At 49.4% G+C, this 16,747-nt stretch overlaps 1 protein-coding gene across 2 annotated transcripts; it reads left to right on the plus strand.

Moving 5' to 3' along the window:
* The first annotated feature begins 7,065 nt into the window (after window positions 1-7,065).
* LOC144124989 (uncharacterized) lies at window positions 7,066-15,719 on the plus strand. Of its 2 annotated transcripts, none has more exons than XM_077657992.1 (4): window positions 7,066-7,155; window positions 11,284-11,776; window positions 12,476-12,561; window positions 13,287-15,257. In XM_077657992.1, exons 2-4 carry the CDS (start codon window positions 11,337-11,339, stop codon window positions 13,505-13,507), a joined length of 747 nt encoding a protein of 248 aa, XP_077514118.1. In that variant the 5' UTR covers window positions 7,066-7,155; window positions 11,284-11,336; the 3' UTR covers window positions 13,508-15,257. The 2 variants fall into 2 exon arrangements, with proteins under 2 accessions (XP_077514118.1, XP_077514117.1); XM_077657991.1 differs by lacking the exon at window positions 7,066-7,155 and adding an exon at window positions 9,792-10,043 and having other exon boundaries at window positions 13,287-15,719.
* The last annotated feature ends 1,028 nt before the right edge of the window (window positions 15,720-16,747 follow it).

Raw genomic sequence — 16,747 nt, forward strand, 5'->3', positions numbered from 1 at the left:
GACAACAGTGCGAAAGGCGCAGGAAGGGTTGCTGCCAAGCAATGGTTGCAACGGTGCGAAGCTGTCATTTTAGCTGTCGTAAGCTGGGTCATTGTGGCTGCCGACGTATAAAGAGCCCGAGTCAGTCCGTAATCGTTCTTAGGCATGCGATATGCTTCGACATTTGGTCGCTTATTTATTTTTTGGCATAAGCTGCAGCAGCCGGCTCACAAATTCTGAGCAAAGCTCTTAAGCCGCAAGTTGTCGTGGATGCCAAACAATCGCGCTAAAAAAGAGCTGTGATTTTGTTACGATTCTTCTCCCTGATTCAATAGTTTGTCTCTTTGCGAACTGCTGGTCACCGCTGCCTTCGACAGACACCTTATAGAGCTAAGCTAGTCTAGGTGGCGCTGCTGCACCAGTGCTGCTACACCGGGCAACAGCTGCACAGCGATAAAAGAGCGGAAGAATAATTCAAGAAAGGAATAGTTCTCGAATACGGCCGCAGATCTTCGACAGCACCACGTTACCGCCGTTAAATCTTGACGGAAACAACAGTTGCCGATCGTCAGGACATACTGCGCCAAATCGAAAGCGGTAGTTCTGGAAGGCACTGGGCGAAGCGATGCACGTTCGGGAATTTCGGCTTCCGCGAAGGCGAGAAGGGACGCGTGCGATGTGATCGGCCGATAATGAAAAGAGATCGAAGTTTCCTTGCCTTCTTTAGTATACTGTCACCGCATTCGCCTTAGAGTTCCCGTTCAACTCAGAGACAAACACGTACAGTGCTTCAGGGAAGGCGCTTAGACTTGCTCGTAACTCGGAGAAGCGCATAGTGATAACTAGGGATTATACAGTTTTTGTTACTTTTTTCATTTTCAGCAGATAAAGTAATCTGTTAGCAATATGCACGGAGACCACTGTCGGTGGTACTGTGCGAGATGCTATACGAGCGCGAGCGAGTGAGTGAGTGATAAATTATTATTAAAAAAATAAATCGTTGTACGTCGAAGGGTGTGGTCCTCAGTATAGGGCGCCCGTGTCTTGTGCTGTCCGCTCCGCCCGTCGATCAGCCGGAGCTGGTCTTCAAGGTTCGTGCTGGTCAGCGCGGCCTTCCACTGCTCAGAAGTGGGTTTGTGTGGTTAATCTGTGCAGCACTCGCTTTGAGGCATGCCCGCGCTGTTCGGTACAGCGAGGGTAGTCGCCGCCTAGTGGGCATTTGTTAATTTGCACAGTTGGGTGGATTTTGTGCAGTAGGCTGAGTTGTGGGCATTAGTCTGCAACTGTCTCCATGTTACGGATTGTTCCTTGGTAACATTCTTGTGTGGCGGCGGATAGGTTCGTCAAGCCACTATGTATAGTATTCGAGGGTTGCGCCACACTGTATGGGAACCGCTTGCTATTTGGTTTGCACCCTTTCGTCTGGGATTCGGCCTGTCCAATCGACATCGAGCATTGTCGTTTGCCTTCGGGTTTCTCTCAAGTCCCGACTCGTGTCCTGGTGTCCGTATCAGTGCGACGTTCCCCGACGCTCTTCTCATTCTTCCTTAGGGCATGACATGCGATAGTTGAGGTTCTGCCGTCTCTTCTGCCTCGGGACTGACGCATGCACTGTTGATTTCTCTACCCGTGCTGTCTGCTATGCGAGCGACTGCTTTTGCATAATCTTGATACATTGCTGAGTCTGTGTACAGCACGCCTGATGTCTCGGCCCGCGCCCTCTTCCGTACTCCTCCGTCGCCAACTTTACCCCTGCCTAGAACGTCCGGTCTGCCCAGTTTGCGTAATGGAGAAGCCGGTCCCTCCTTTTGGAGGTGTCAAACTGTCCGTCTGTCCCTCTCATCCTTTTAAAAATAAATCTACTATCTGCCTAAGCGGCCCCGCCGCGGTGGCTCAGTGGTTAGGGCGCTCGACTACTGATCCGGAGCTCCCGGGTTCGAACCCGACCGCGGCGGCTGCGTTTTTATGGAGGAAAAACGCTAAGGCGCCCGTGTGCTGTGCGATGTCAGTGCACGTTAAAGATCCCCAGGTGGTCGAAATTATTCCGGAGCCCTCCACTACGGCACCTCTTCTTCCTTTCTTCTTTCACTCCCTCCTTTATCCCTTCCCTTACGGCGCGGTTCAGGTGTCCAACGATATATGAGACAGATACTGCGCCATTTCCTTTCCCCCTAAAAAAACAATTAATTATCTGCCTAAGCCGGCTTATAGTTTATCTCGGAAAGCTTTCCGAAAACGCGCTTGCTCCTCTCTCCATCTGAATCAACTAGAACGACGTATCTGCCTTAAAACGCATCCTTCCTGTCACACGATCTGAAAAAATAAAACAACGGAAACAAAAGAGAGAGAGAGAGAAAGAGAGAGGAGGGGGGGGGGGGGGGGCGCTGAATGAATGACCAGCTGCGTCGAAGCACCGGCGTCCGCAATACACCCGTCTGCCCCTCACAAGCCACCGAAATGTAACGTTGACCCACAAACAGCTCCCACCGCGCATGGCGAAGATAAGGAAACTGGTTTCCTCCGGAAAACACAAGAAAACCGCCCGCCCCACAGCGACGACGATCCGCGCTGGGAAGCAAGACAGACACCCCGAGAAAAAACACAAAGAGGGAGGGCGGGAGGCCGCGGTGCGGCGCGTGATATCGAACGCCATCGTCGACGCCGGTCGTCCGTGCGGGGCATCTCTCGCGGACGCTCTCCTCCTCGCGGCGTCAAGAAGCGCGCGCGGGAACTCTCGGCGAGCCGCTCTCCCGCGCGCCGCGTCGCACATGCACGACGTTCGGCGCCGCGCCGTTTCCGCACCGGACTCCCGTGCGGCGCATAATACACGAAGGGGTCGAAGCACCTGCCGGATGCGTGAGACGCCGTGCCGCGGTGTGCACGGCGCCAAGTTCGCATTTGCTTGTTATCAGCGCGTGCGTTACTGCGGTCAGCTGGGGAACAAGATGCGCCGATCGCCGCCGGTGTGGAGTCGTGTCTGTCCGTCTCCTCGCCGCCGGTGCAACGAACAACCGTATGCGGGTCCAGGAGGGCAATCGGAAGAGCCGAACATGAGGCCTGTACCGGCTTCGAATCGAGGCGTGGGTTGGGTGTTTCCTGAACACCCCGGCAAAGTATAAATGCACACTCGCTAATTCTACTAAGTGAACGAGATTCGACACATGGGCTGCCGCACCGTCTGTGTGCTAAGGTCTCGGTGCTTAATTAAAGACCCCACTAGCTCCCACTTTTGTGGCATGCAAGCTATGCCGTACTTGCGTGCTCAGCCAGTGCCTCCTTGTTGAGCGAGTGCGCTCAATAGAGCTGGCGCCGACGCTTTCCACATAGCACGGTTGAGTGCGCGTGTGTTTATCCGAGCAGCGGTGGTATGCGTGCGGCATCAAGTGACGCTGGCATCTGGCGCAGCGCGCGTGATCGCCTCGAGAGGCCAGCGCTACTCGCCGCCGCTGCACTTAAGCTTCTCTTGATGTTCTCTGTCAACTCCCGGCCGGCGCCGATGCGTTTTGTCGCTCTCACGGAATATGTAACCACACAAGAATGTCTTGCAGACAACGAGTATACGACGCTCTCTCCTAGGTGGTCGAACAGTCCGAAGCTTTTCACGGTAAGCGTTCTTCGTATAGACTTCTTAGGACGCTAATTTGGTATTACTGTAGCTGCCCCACTGTAGCCGTAGCACGTCTTAGGCCCGTTTCACATGCATACGATTTTCGCCTGCGACACTGCGAATTCTGTCTGTCTGCGACTGGGGAGAGCCATCGGTCTAGTCGCAGACGGCTTGCGATCGAGTTCCATCCGGTTGGTATTCAGTCGCAGTGTCGGTGTGTTCGCTCTGCGTCCGACCATTGAGGAGCGCCGAGGCGGCGTGCGGTCACATGGGAGCTGTTACCGCGGTGGAAGCAAAACTGTTTATTCTAGTCAAAACATACGGAATAATGTCTTGCATCTAAAAATACGCTGGCCATAAAATCATCAACACATTCCGTGTGACGTTTCTGTCGCGTTTAATAATGGGCTGCCTATGCAAACATCAAGAAACCTTGCCTGTTCCTCCGACCGAATTCGTTGTGTCTGTCGCGTTTAATAATGGGCTGCCTATGCAAACATCAAGAAACCTTGCCTGTTCCTCCGACCGAATTCGTTGTGTCGGTGTTGTATGTGAAAGCACTGAACGAAAATCGCGCTGCGGCCTCACCGACTACACCGGATATTTTCGGTCCAGTCGCAGCATGTGACACGGGCCTTACGCGAGAGCATGACTTTATACTTTCTTTTAGGCTGATCTCCACATTCTACAGCAGACCGGCGCAGGAGCCCCGCATCGATCCACGGTGAGATATGTTAAGGCCGATTTGTCCTGCCTTCAGCCCCGATACATCATGACTTCCTTGCATTTTAGCCAATGCTTGTTTTTGTCGCTTTTACAGCAGGTCCCTATAAGCTATGCCTTCATTTGCAGCAACGCTGTGGGTGATCCACACGTCACACCTCTATTTGTTTTGGTGAGAGGAAATGGCGGTGTATCTGTCTCATATATCGGCGGACACCTGAACCGCGCCGTAAGGGAAGGGATAAAGGAGGGAGTGAAAGAAGAAAGGAAGAAAGAGGTGCCGTAGTGGAGGGCTCCGAAGCCACCTAAGTATCTTTAACGTGCACTGACATCGCACAGCGCACGGGCGCCTTAGCGTTTTGCCTCCATAAAAACGCAGCCGTCGCGGTGGGGTTCGAACCCGGGAACAAGGCGGGTCACCTCTAAAATTGATTTTGATGAAGGAAACTAAAGGATGCAGTAACTGTTTCACATCTCGGTCAGCAACTCAACCGCTCCGTGATGGAAGAGAGGAAGGAGAGAGTGGAAGAAGAAAGAAAGAGGTGCCGTAGCGGAGGGCTCCGCGGAGTAATTTCGACCAACCGGGGAGCTTTATCTTGCACTGACATTAAAAAAAAAAAAGCACGTTAGAGGTCCACCAGACACACCACCTCTGGTGAAGAGAGAGGGATAGCCTCACAGGAGGGAAGGCGGAAAGGCAGGCGTGAAAAAAATCGAAAATTGGCTCTTGGAGAAAGGATATGTCGCAGTATCTGTCTCACATCTCGGCGGACACCTGAACCACGCCGAAAAGGAAAGGGATAAAGGAGGGAGGGAAAAAAGAACGAGGTGCCGTAGTGGAGGGCTCAGGAATAATTTCGACCACCTGGGCATCTTTAACGCGCGCTGACATCGCACAGCACACGGGCACCTTTGCGTTTCGCCTCCATCGAAACGCAGCCGCCGCGGACGGGTTCGAACAGGGGAACTCCAGATCAGTAGCCGAGTGCTCTAACCACTGAGCCACAGCGGCGGGTATCAGACTGCAAATAAAAACCGGCTACAATACTAACGTGCGTTTTTTTTTTTTAACCTGCCGCGAATAAGCCTCTTCGTTTCGCGCAGACTGTGGCGTAATAATCGCTGTAGCGCGTTTTCACTGATGTAACACGTACTGCTCGATACGTCATTCTATTATTTCCTCGAGTTGGAAAAAATAAAAAACAAAAACCGTTCCCGTCCTACCCCTCTTTTCTGTTCCTTAGCAGTGCTAGGGAGATGGCCCTGTTTTACGACGTTGACAAACTCTGACTCCACACAGTCATGTGACACGACACGCACAGGTTCAGAGCAGGGGTATAGATAGACTGACCTTCAAGCCTCCCGTACACAGCTAACGAGATTCGCAGACTTCTTCCGCGGTGGCTCAGTGGTTATGGCTCTCGGCTGGTGAGTTGCAGAACGCGGGTTCAATGCCGGCCACGGTGGTCGCGTTTCGATGGAGGCGAAACGCGGTGTTGAAGGAACCCATGTGGTCGAAATTGTCCCGGAGCCCTCCACTATATGGCGCTCTTTCCCCTCTTCCTTCTTTCATTACCTTCTTACCTCACGGCAAGGGTGAGAGACCGTTATAACTCTGCTCACTCCCGCTTCCTCTATCCCGTAGCCCTTCCCCAAATGATTATAGGTAGGTAGGTATTGGTGAACCAAGTAAGGGAAGGCGTTAGGGGTGGTTTGGTTGGCTTGGTTCTTAATCCCGGTTGGCGGCCATCAGTCCGACTTCTGGCGACCTTCTCCGCCCATTCCACCAGCCTCTTCTGTGAAGCCGGCTCTGAGCTAGAGACCGCGATCTCCCAACCTGCTAGGTCTGCGAGGTTCCAGCGAGATGGTGGTTGGAGTTCTCGGCATATGAAGAGTATGTGTTCGAAGTTTGCTCTCGGAGCCCCACGAAGAGAGCATTCGGGCTTGTATTGACTCGGGTGCATTAGTGCCAGATAGGCCGGCGAAGGAAACGTTCTGGACTGGAGTTGCCTCCATGGATAGAGTCTGTTACTTCGTTAAGGCGTGGTGTGGTGGCGAACATGTTAGCCTTCCCTCTCTATACTGTAGCTTGATTTCATTGTAGGTGATTAGTCTGTCCCCCACGCAATCACTCTCGACTGTTTGGCCTGCTCGGTTGACGTACGCTCGATCGAGCAATAGAGTGCGCCTCCTCCTTTCCGGGGTTGCCTGCGTGGGCTGGCACCCAAACTAGTTGAATTTGTCCGGGGTCGTGGGGGCTTGATTCGAGAATTTTGTAGGTGGCAGAATGGATCTATCCCTTTGCAAAATTCCTGATTGCGGTTTTGGAGTCGCTCATTATGAGTGTCTGACTATACAGACGCATTGCGATTGAGGCTTCCATCGAGAAGTGAGACAGCTACTGCGGCTTACCTTTCTTCAACACTAAATTTCACTTATAACCCAATTTTTAGGGAATTTGTTCGCGTTGCGTAAATCTCTGAATGTTCATTAGTATAACATCAGACAAGGAAATTCAAACCTTAAATCTCCCAACGTATGCTTTTTCTTTGTGGGTGTAGGCCCGGTTATTGAAGACACACGCGCTCTGACAAAAGTAGAACTTTCAATGACAAAAAAAAAAAAAAGAAATGCAAGCACTCGCATCCGGCATCAGTGGAACGCTTGCGTGCAAAATAAAAGAGAGAGACGAAGAGAGGGAAAGAGAAAAACAAAAACAAAAAAAGATATCCGGCCTTCCTGTCGTCCGCAAAGTAGACGATCTCCAGTACGCCGCCAGCTGCATGCCCCGAGCTATTCATAGCATGACGCCGACTGCCCTAGCGACTTCACGACTACCACCCAGAGTAAGTTTGCTTCTAACTCGATCCCGTGGCAAGATTTCGGGCGTTCCACAGCACGAGACACTGAGCCAACCCTTCTCCCCCCTTCCGCCGTTATTGTGGACTCTGATGTGGCGCTAAAGATGGCCTATCTGGGCCGTGGCAGGTGAAACAACGCCCCACATCTCGTAAACACGTTTGTTATGTTTTTTAACGTTGGTTGGCTGCGCACACCACGCTCAATCCCAATGTTTTAAAACGTTGCATGCTAACAGCCGTTCCGATTTATCGTTCACGAACGGAAAAGAAAGATGGTTTGTGGTGAGGTATACGTTAACGTACCAGAGATGCAGGGTCTATGAGGGAAGTCGTTTTGGAGAGGCCTCAGACTGATTTCGACCAGCTGCGTTTCACTGACGAGGACTGACATCGCACAGCACACGGGCCCCTGTGCACTTTGCCTACTTTTAAATGAGTAAAGGATGAAAAAAAAATGGTAGAAACATGCACAAAAAAAAAGAATGACAGGGCTAAGGTTAAGTACGCACAGTGTGCCCCCGCACCATTTTCCTAACAGGTTCATCGGGAAAAAATCAAGCCGATGCTGTCTATCATAACGTGCAGTCGAACGTATCCCACCTTACCTGCTTACATGTAGCTTTGCACAGAGTAGTTAAAGACGGAAATGCCGGAACAATGCAGAAACATGGTTCTTGGTTCAGCGCACGCGCCCTGCTCTATACACATTTCAAGAAAGAACCGAATCTGAACGCAACAGGGTATCTTTTATTTTCAATAACCTCCGGAAACACTCAGAAGGGATTTTTAAAAAAGCAAATGCGCTCACAGTTTAGCTTTCAGTTCAATTCAGTCTTTATCATTGCGTAGAGGCTACAAACGCACGAACAAAACCGCTCTTAGCCTTTTGGATAGTCAATGGGCCCATGCAAAAAATGGTATCTACAAATAATACGACTACTGATCCGGAGTTCCCGGGTTCGAACCCGACCGCGGAGGCTGCGTTTTTCCTCCATAAAAACGCTAAGGCGCCCGTGTGCTGTGCGATGCCAGTGCACGTTAAAGATTCCCAGGTGGTCGAAATTATTCCGGAGCCCTCCACTACGGCACCTCCTTCTTCCTTTCTTCTTTCACTCCCTCCTTTATCCCTTCCCTTACGGGGCAGTTCAGGTGTCCAACGATATTTGAGACAGATACTGCGCCATTTCCTTTTTCCCAAAACCAATTATTAATTATTAAATAATACGCGAGTGACAAAACACCACGCAGACTCAGGCTCACGGTAACAGCAGCACGGGAAATTAGAGACTATGAGGATATCAGGCGGACAGCAGCAGCAGGTAAAAGGGTAACTGCGCGAAAAAAACACCAGCACCACGAACGCAACGAATGCCAGATATGTGCTCAGTGAAAATAAAATGCCGGTCGAAACAGCAAAAACAAATTCGAACACAGCCATGAAGACAGCGATATTCCATTGCACAGGTTTCAGTGGGGAAGTGTAAAATGCAGTGTCTAAAACGCTTTCGTATATCGGGTGAATAATGTGTACGGGATCAGAGGGAAAAAAATATCAAACTATGCTATACCGGAGCATTCAATGGGAAAAAGCCCTACCTTTGCAGATTTGTTAACTTTATTCCTCTAGCACTGTAGCCAAACAACAGGAATGACTTAATTGGGTTTTAGAAAATGTAAACTATTCATAACAATTTCAAAGGCGCCCTAAATGTGACACACAAGGCGCGCGCGCGTGGATTACTGGCGCAGCGAATACGAATGCAGCGCGCTGGAAATCGTGCTGAACTCTCATACTTGGCATCTGCATAACTGAGCAGATGAGCGTCGAAGGTGTACTAAGGAAATGTATCTAGACAAAAGTAAAGGACATATGCATGCGCGAAATAAATGTTTACAGGATCGATTGCGGGACTGAGTAGAAATTTTACATTCTTGTGCTTGCAAACGTTTCCATCAAATAAAACAAACCGATTCTGGAACCTTTTTAAAAATTATTATTGCGACGTTTCACGCGATTACGAAGTGAGTGCGACAGTGAAGCTGGGTCTCTGTTCCTGCACTCTTTATCGATCATACCAGCCTCCGCAAAGTTTTTAAGCAACATTTGCGACCGCGACGATATATATCACCTGTCCCATTTGCGTGGAGGCGCATTTATTCCTCGATGCATGAGGACGATCCAAACAACTTTCATAGTGGCTCACAAACTTCAGCGCTCTGTACTGTACGGAGAACGTCAGTCTATCCCTGAACGTGCAGCCAAACCGCAACCAAACCAGGATGTTTCGGAGGCCGGTAAGGCCCTAATAAATTCTTCGCGATCCAAGTTTCTACACATTCGCATCATAAACAGATAGCACTTCCTCGTTTGTTAGACCTCACCTGATCACCTCTCCTATTATATTTGGAATAATATGGAGCACAAAATTCTACGACAACTCCACCAACGATGTCACGTGGTACAACAAAACAGTAAAAGTAACGTTATTTAGATTATTTCGACTCTAACATCATGGCCCTGTTAACAAACCGGCGCAGCAGCGCCACATTTCTGAAGGCCGCCGCTGCGGTGGCCGCTCCGATAGTCCGTCGCTAGCGAGGGGAGTAGAGAAAGGTAAGAAGGGAGGGTGAGAGAGAGGGCACCCGCAACGGCGGGCCCCTCAAGAGCTCCAATCGAACCGAGTGGCCCGTGTGGGGCTGTGATGAGGCCCCCCCACCTCCGGCCCCCCTCGCTAACCCAACGGCTGCCCGTGGCCGTTGTCTCGACGTCGCGTAGACCACGAATGCACGAAACTCATTGAACCAGTCCAGTGACCGTCGGAAGCGCACCGTTGGGGATACGCACACGACGACGGTCACCGCGCTGCGCTCAGGTGAGTTGCCGCCGTTCGCTGCGCCCGCCATGAGCCCACGCTTTGGACGTGTGTGCAACGGTCGCCTTTGAAATGCCGCCGCCGCCGCCACTGTTTTGGGGTGAGAGTGCGTACTGTTGCCGCTGCTCATTCTGAAGTCTGGGGAGCGCTCGCCAACTACGTCCTTCGCCGTCATCGCCTGCTACCCGCGTAGGAAATCCACGCGCCGTTGCGTCACTAAAATACGTTATCGCTATCGTTCGTCGGCTGCAGCCAGTTGTCAGTGTCGTGGTCGCGCCCGAGCGCCCGTTGATCTCGACGAAGGACGGAGGCCACGCTGCGTTGGTGCGCTCTTTTCGCCAGTGTTCAGTACAGCGTTCGCGTATCGGCACGCTGTAACTTAAGAAAAGTTGAGCTGGGCACGAGGCGCGCATCTTTGCCACTGTTTGCTCTTCAGTATCGCACCCATTTAAAGACAAACTTGTCAACGCCTGCCGAGCGTTCCGTCATCTTAACGTGTTTGGTACTAACTCGGAACTTGATGCGCGTAACGTTTACCTCAGCACCTTGACACACATTTCGACGGCCACTAGTACAGCTGGAGCGTAACAGATATTTTGATTACATATGCACACAATCTGATGTCCGGTCTGTATCCGGAACCGCACAACTAGTGCGTACTCTAGCGCAGCGCGACGCTTCCCTTTAAGCCCCCTGATCGTCTGGCGGTCGGCCGGCTGGCAGCATACCTGTACCACGGTTCGCTGAACACCGTGTACTCTACACAGTCGGTGCATAGATGGACTCGCGCATGCAGCGTCTTTCCGGCGCCGTTCCATTTCCGCTCGAACGGACGTTGGGAACAACCGACGGCGAGCCGGTTGGTCGATCAGGCGAGAGCTGCTGCACCGATCGCCAAGGTAAACAAATCATCCCACCGGGAAGTCCGTATTTAGAAAAGCGTAAACACAGGTCGCTGCAGGCGCGCATCGCCTGTTCGCAAAGCCGTGCGAAAGAAAAGAACGGCCACGGGTGGGAGCTTCGGCCAGTGTGCGCCCCGAGTTTAGCCCCGCGAAGACGCGCGTGCAGCTTCGAGGGCCGATCAACGAGAGCCGTGTACGGCGAGCGCAAGTTCTGCCCTCTGGCGTGACGGCCGACGCATTCCGCGGGAGCCGTTGACCCGCCGACCGAGGCTGCGCAGGCAGCGGCCGGCTGACCGGTGTGCGTGTGTGTGCAAGCAGCCGCCTGTGCCCCTGCGCAGGATTCCGGCCTTGAGCCCTGGGCCATGGCCGGGACCTCCCGGGCGGCGCCGTGATGTCGAGCTCGGCGAGCCTCGAGGCGTCCGCCACGCCGCCAACGCTCAAGATGTCCAGCCGGCAGCTGCTGAACGTCAGCTCGCTCAGCAAACACTCGGCCCCGGGCGGAGGCACGCCGTTGCTCGTGGCCGACGCGCGGAGGCGCCTGCAACTGGCGTCTGCGTCGCGCCTGGCCGTGCACCAGCTACTGGGCTCGCTGGCACTGCTGTGCCTCCTCTCGCTGCTCATGGCGTTCCTGGCGCTCTTCTTTCTGCAACGCGTGGCCAGCGCGGGTCCGCAGAACACGAGCAACAGCCCGGAGGAGCACCTGGCCCTCTACCAGGTGGCCGTGGCCATGAGCACACTCACCATCTCCCTCAACCTGTGCTGCCTCTTCGTCTGTTGCATCCAGTTCCTGCTCGGTGTCAAGCTTCTCCGCACGCCGAACGGACTCGACAGGTCGGCATACCTCCACATTGGTTGCCCTCGTGATCGAGTCAACTTTGCTGTGGTACAGTGTGCATATATTGCTCATGTGGCTGAGCTGAAAAACAGCGTGTGCAAGCACAAGTGCCTCCTCATCAGTTTCCTTTATTCCTCCTTCAGCTTTGACATCTTTTACCTTGGAAGTCATTAAACCGCTCATGTCATTGAGCCTCAGTGATTTTCATAAACACGGGCTCTGCCAAATTTGTTGAAGGGAACAGTGATTGCTCAATGAAGGTTTCTCACTTGAAAAAATACTGCAGATTACCATAACCCAAGCTTGGACCTCCTGTTGAAATTTTGGGGCTAGAGTCACCCCAAGGCATCGTATTCTTGCTTAGCTGTTCTCAAATGATTTAAAGTGTGTCCAGCTGTTGGAATATCAAGGAATGTGCAGCTGTACACCTCTCTATACCAGCTAACCTGAAATTGCAGTAGTAGTTGGATGGAGAATGCCGTAGTTACAGTGCTTTTCATACAAGATACCTGACTGTCTGCCACATTGACATCAGCTCAGGAATGCAATTTCAGTACACAAGAACACTATTACACAGAAAAATTGTTAGCGAAAATGATGGCTCATACATTTCCATCAAAGACAGTGCTATGTAACTTCAATGCTTTTGTTCAGATGCATATTTATCACCATTCTGTTGTTACTTCTCACTGCAGGACAAACATGTTCATCAAGAGGAGTTCTCATACTCGTGTGCTGGCTATTGCTGGCTTCTTCTTGTCAATACCAGTCTTTTTCACAGGTAGGTCTTGGTACACTTCTTGTGCATGTGAAAAATCATGGACTAAGTTGTTCTCAGCAGAAAACAGTTACCATGCAAAGTTTTCAAAGTCATTTCACATCCGATTTTGAAGCTGTGCAAACACAGGACAAGGAAGCAGATATAACATTCTTTCTATAACCAACTTTCTTGACCAGCATTTGTTCCGTATCAATCTAGTGAGCTGTTCTCTACATGCTATTGAAGTGCCGATCGTGCTGTGCAGCATTTTTTTTTGTACCAGCACTTGGCGACTCAAATGAAAGATTTAGTGGTTTAAAGTGCTCATATCAATCCTGCAGGTAGCTTTCAAATGGAAAATGATGCAAGTTGCCAGGTACTTGTCATTGATGCCGTTAATGAAGCTGGCCATGCTTGGTCCTGCAGGAATTGAGCTTCATGTTGCCACATTCATCACCTTTCCAACTTTGCTTTACTTCCCAGGCTGCTTGATGTAAACAAACCTCCTGGACACTCTTTTAGATGAATTTCATGCACTTCTCTCCAACGTTCAGAGAAGCAACAAAACCCCATGAATTTCCTGTCTTCACAGCTACTGTGCTTGAAAACACTTCCACTAGCAGATGAGGAATTAAAACGGATTCCCTAAATGGACATGGCTTAACTTTGTTCAGACTTCGAGACATTTACTCCCCATAAGCATCACCATAATGAGAGCCTACTGAAAAATATGCCTCCTCTTCCAGGAGTAATCCTCTTCACGTTCATCCACTTCCACGAGTTGCCAGCCATTGTGACCAGTGTTGTGATTGGACTGGGCATCGTCTTCTGTGGTGTGGCTTCCGTCCATAACGTCTACCTCTGGCAATGGGAGAAGACCTGTGCCACCCGAGAACTGGTCGAGAGCCGAGCGCTGGGTGTGCAGCCGGACTTGACCCACACCCTCGAGCTGTCAACGCTGGTGTGAATGTGGCTGTGTGAGACACTCCACAAGCGGCAGTGACCACCACATGGGATGGAAATCAGCGGGAAGAACAAGACCCATCGTCACCGGTGAACACTTCTTCAGACGGTGATGTGTGTGGCTGCCTGGAACCTTGTTAGCATGTGATAAGGGAAGCTAATCAGTACAGGCCTCTCCGAAAGAAAATGAGCCGTCAGCCTTTCCAGGTGTTCTACATATGACGCAGCTCTAGCAGCACTGCACAGATCTGCCATGGTTGAGAGACATAATTGTTACATGAAAAAAAAAGTTTTTTTTTTCATCAGATTTTTGATATCAGTCATGAGGTTTAAGCTACCGAGTACTTGACCACATAAGCATTTCATACTGCTCTAAGCTCATTTCACTTATTTCCATCGAGTCACATTTATTTATTCTGAACAATTTGTTCTAACCTCTCTACCGTACTTAATAGTTGGAGCTGCAACATCTGTATGTAAATTGAACTGTGCTAGTTCCCTCAGACAGCAATTCACCAAGTACTTTTATCCTTAACAGAGCTGTGGCTAGAAACCTTTTTGAGTCATATTCGGACACCCTCCTATGCGGAGACCGGTCTAGATAGAAATATGCCATGTGCAACAGGAATGAGGTTTTTCAGAGAAGATTGAGCAGGACAAGCATCACTGTTGTTTGGTTGCTGAATGCCAAAATTACCTTGCAGTTGAAAGGGGACACTAAAGTGAATTTTGCTCATAATTTATTCATAAAACGCAAATGTGGAAAAGACATCTGGTAATGCTGGCAGCCAAAGCCAAGCATCACATGAACTAGTACCATGATGTGTAGTACCTCACATGCAGTTGTTACACAAAGGGTTTTTTTAGTGTGTATGTTTTTTTGTGTGATATTTTTTCTCAGAATAGTTAATACTATTTGCACACATAGCTCACTTAAAAGCACCTTTGGGTATGAAAAACAAAACGAAGTATCACTTTAAGAAGTCTGGAAACGCTTTTCTGGAGAAAAAAAAAAGTTAAGCTAAAACTCACAAAAGATGTGCTGAAAGAGACCAGAGGTACTAAACTTCATTTTCGAAGCAAATGCGCAATGTGAAGTTGTCATAACAAGCACGAATGAAATTATGGCAACTCGCCCAGATTGCGGTCTTGTAGAAAATCATTTTTACTGTCCCTTTAAAACTAGGTAGTGTACTCTGCCCACTCCATTGGTAATATTAAAAAAAGAAAGTAATGCCACCTGAGCTACAGGTGCTTAAAAATTTTAGTTCGTGCCACTTAACAGTGAAACCAGAAGTATGCAAAAATTAAGAACAGACTGGAGCAGTAGTAGCTGTCTGTTGTATCGTTGTGTCCCCCCCGCCTTTAGGGAAGATGTAAGTTGAAGAAGCCTATACAATAACTTGTTTTGCAACCAATCACATACAATGCCATCAGTGGGAGTTGCACGTACTGATTTGCTTCGCTTACACATCTAGCATCCTTCCAGGCCTGTATAGCTGTAGTTCTACACAGGGAAGCTTGCAGAAGCAAGCAGTTGAAACAGGGTGAGTGAAAAGCTGTGTGAGAGAGTACTCATGCTAAAGGACAAGATATCATAGAGTAGTTTGCATGTTGTAAGAATAGTAAACACAAGATGTAAATGCTGATATTAATGAACACATGCTGAATTATTGAATTGTAGCCCCTTCGGTACTAGACCGAAATATGCATTGTGGGGTGAAAAACCAAAACCTTAAAAAAAAATCTCAGCAAAAAAAATAGAAAAGCACCGATTTGTGTCATCACAATACATAATGTTCACCTTCATAGTGCTGCTTATGAAGTTCATCAACTCTCATTTGTTGTGTGATAATGCATGGCTGCTAAGTAGTGAATTTGTTGCACATTTTTTGAAATCCATGAAACTGACTACATTGCAGTTATGCATATAACTGTGCCACTCGACTGACTGCTGGTGACAAACCCAGCTAATGTCACTGGAGTGCTGTTATGGCATTCGCAAGTTGGAAACTGTTCATGAGATGAAAGTGCTCATCGGATGTGATGTATTGTGCCATTGTTGGTTGACTAGGGAGCGCAAAAGCCTTATATTTGCAGCATACATCAGCCAGTTAGGTGCAGTACTGAAAGTGTGCCTACTCATTCAGCAAAAGTTCTGTGCAGTTTCGGCTGCACCTATTGTACAGCCACTTAGATAAAGTGACATATCAGACTTTTTGACTACTTACTGCATTATGTCCAGATTTTCACAGTGGAAGCATTCATACCAACCATATTTGGGCAAACAAATAAGTATCTCTGCAGCAGCTGCTACATTAAACAAAAAATGTGGATGCCATTGAAAAACAAGTATCTTGTACGTACTGACTGTTGAATTGCTAATGGTGACAGGTGTTGTTTCTCCCTGCCCCCTCCATGACTTCACTTGGGCATAAATTTTACCTAGCAGTAGCATTCACTAGACTGTTTTGCACATCATGTTTGGCTGTGGTAACTGCCTAATTTGTCAAAGCAAATAAAAGTGCCTAGCTGTTTACTGTATACACAGGGAGTGTAGAATTTCACAGCCCAACAGGTAAAGTGCCCTCTGTGCCCAGGCTAACTGCAAAGGCATCTGTTGCCCTCTCTGCTTTGTCTTTTGACAGGGCTTAGCACTGTTAATAACTGCATCACAGCTATTTCATATGCACTATAGTATCTACTGATAACAGCCACCTGCACACAGTGTCAGATTTCAATTCGTTTGAATCAACCACGCACGTATCCCATACAAACTTGGTGCTGACCGAAATGCAATTCAGGGGCTGTATAACACCATGATTCTGTTAAGGTTCCATCCCATTTTTCTTTTAGCAGTTTGCATGCTATCTATACACTGGGTCAGGCAGAGATAACATTCATACCGGTCTCCATTAGCAGATCAGCAGTGCATATTTTGTTAGGTGGCATGCATAATCATGTGAGCTGCGCGGCTATGTCAGTGTTGTTAAAAGATGGGTCACTGCTGCACGTCCATACCTCTTGCCTTTTGGATCTATTATACTGCCTCAAGGCAGCCGTACATTTGGTGCAAATTACACAGGGTGTCCAGGCTAACTTTAGCCAAGGGTTAAAAAAGATATTTGGGGTAGGCCAGGGAAACCACTTTTATACACCTACCAACTGGCTTGTGCATCACAGGCAATTTTTAGTTTTGTAATGAATTATTTAGCAATTAAGATCATTTTTCTAAATGCATAAA

The sequence above is a fragment of the Amblyomma americanum genome, chromosome 3, assembly GCF_052857255.1.
Source record: "Amblyomma americanum isolate KBUSLIRL-KWMA chromosome 3, ASM5285725v1, whole genome shotgun sequence".
Classification (NCBI taxonomy): Eukaryota; Metazoa; Arthropoda; class Arachnida; order Ixodida; family Ixodidae; genus Amblyomma; species Amblyomma americanum.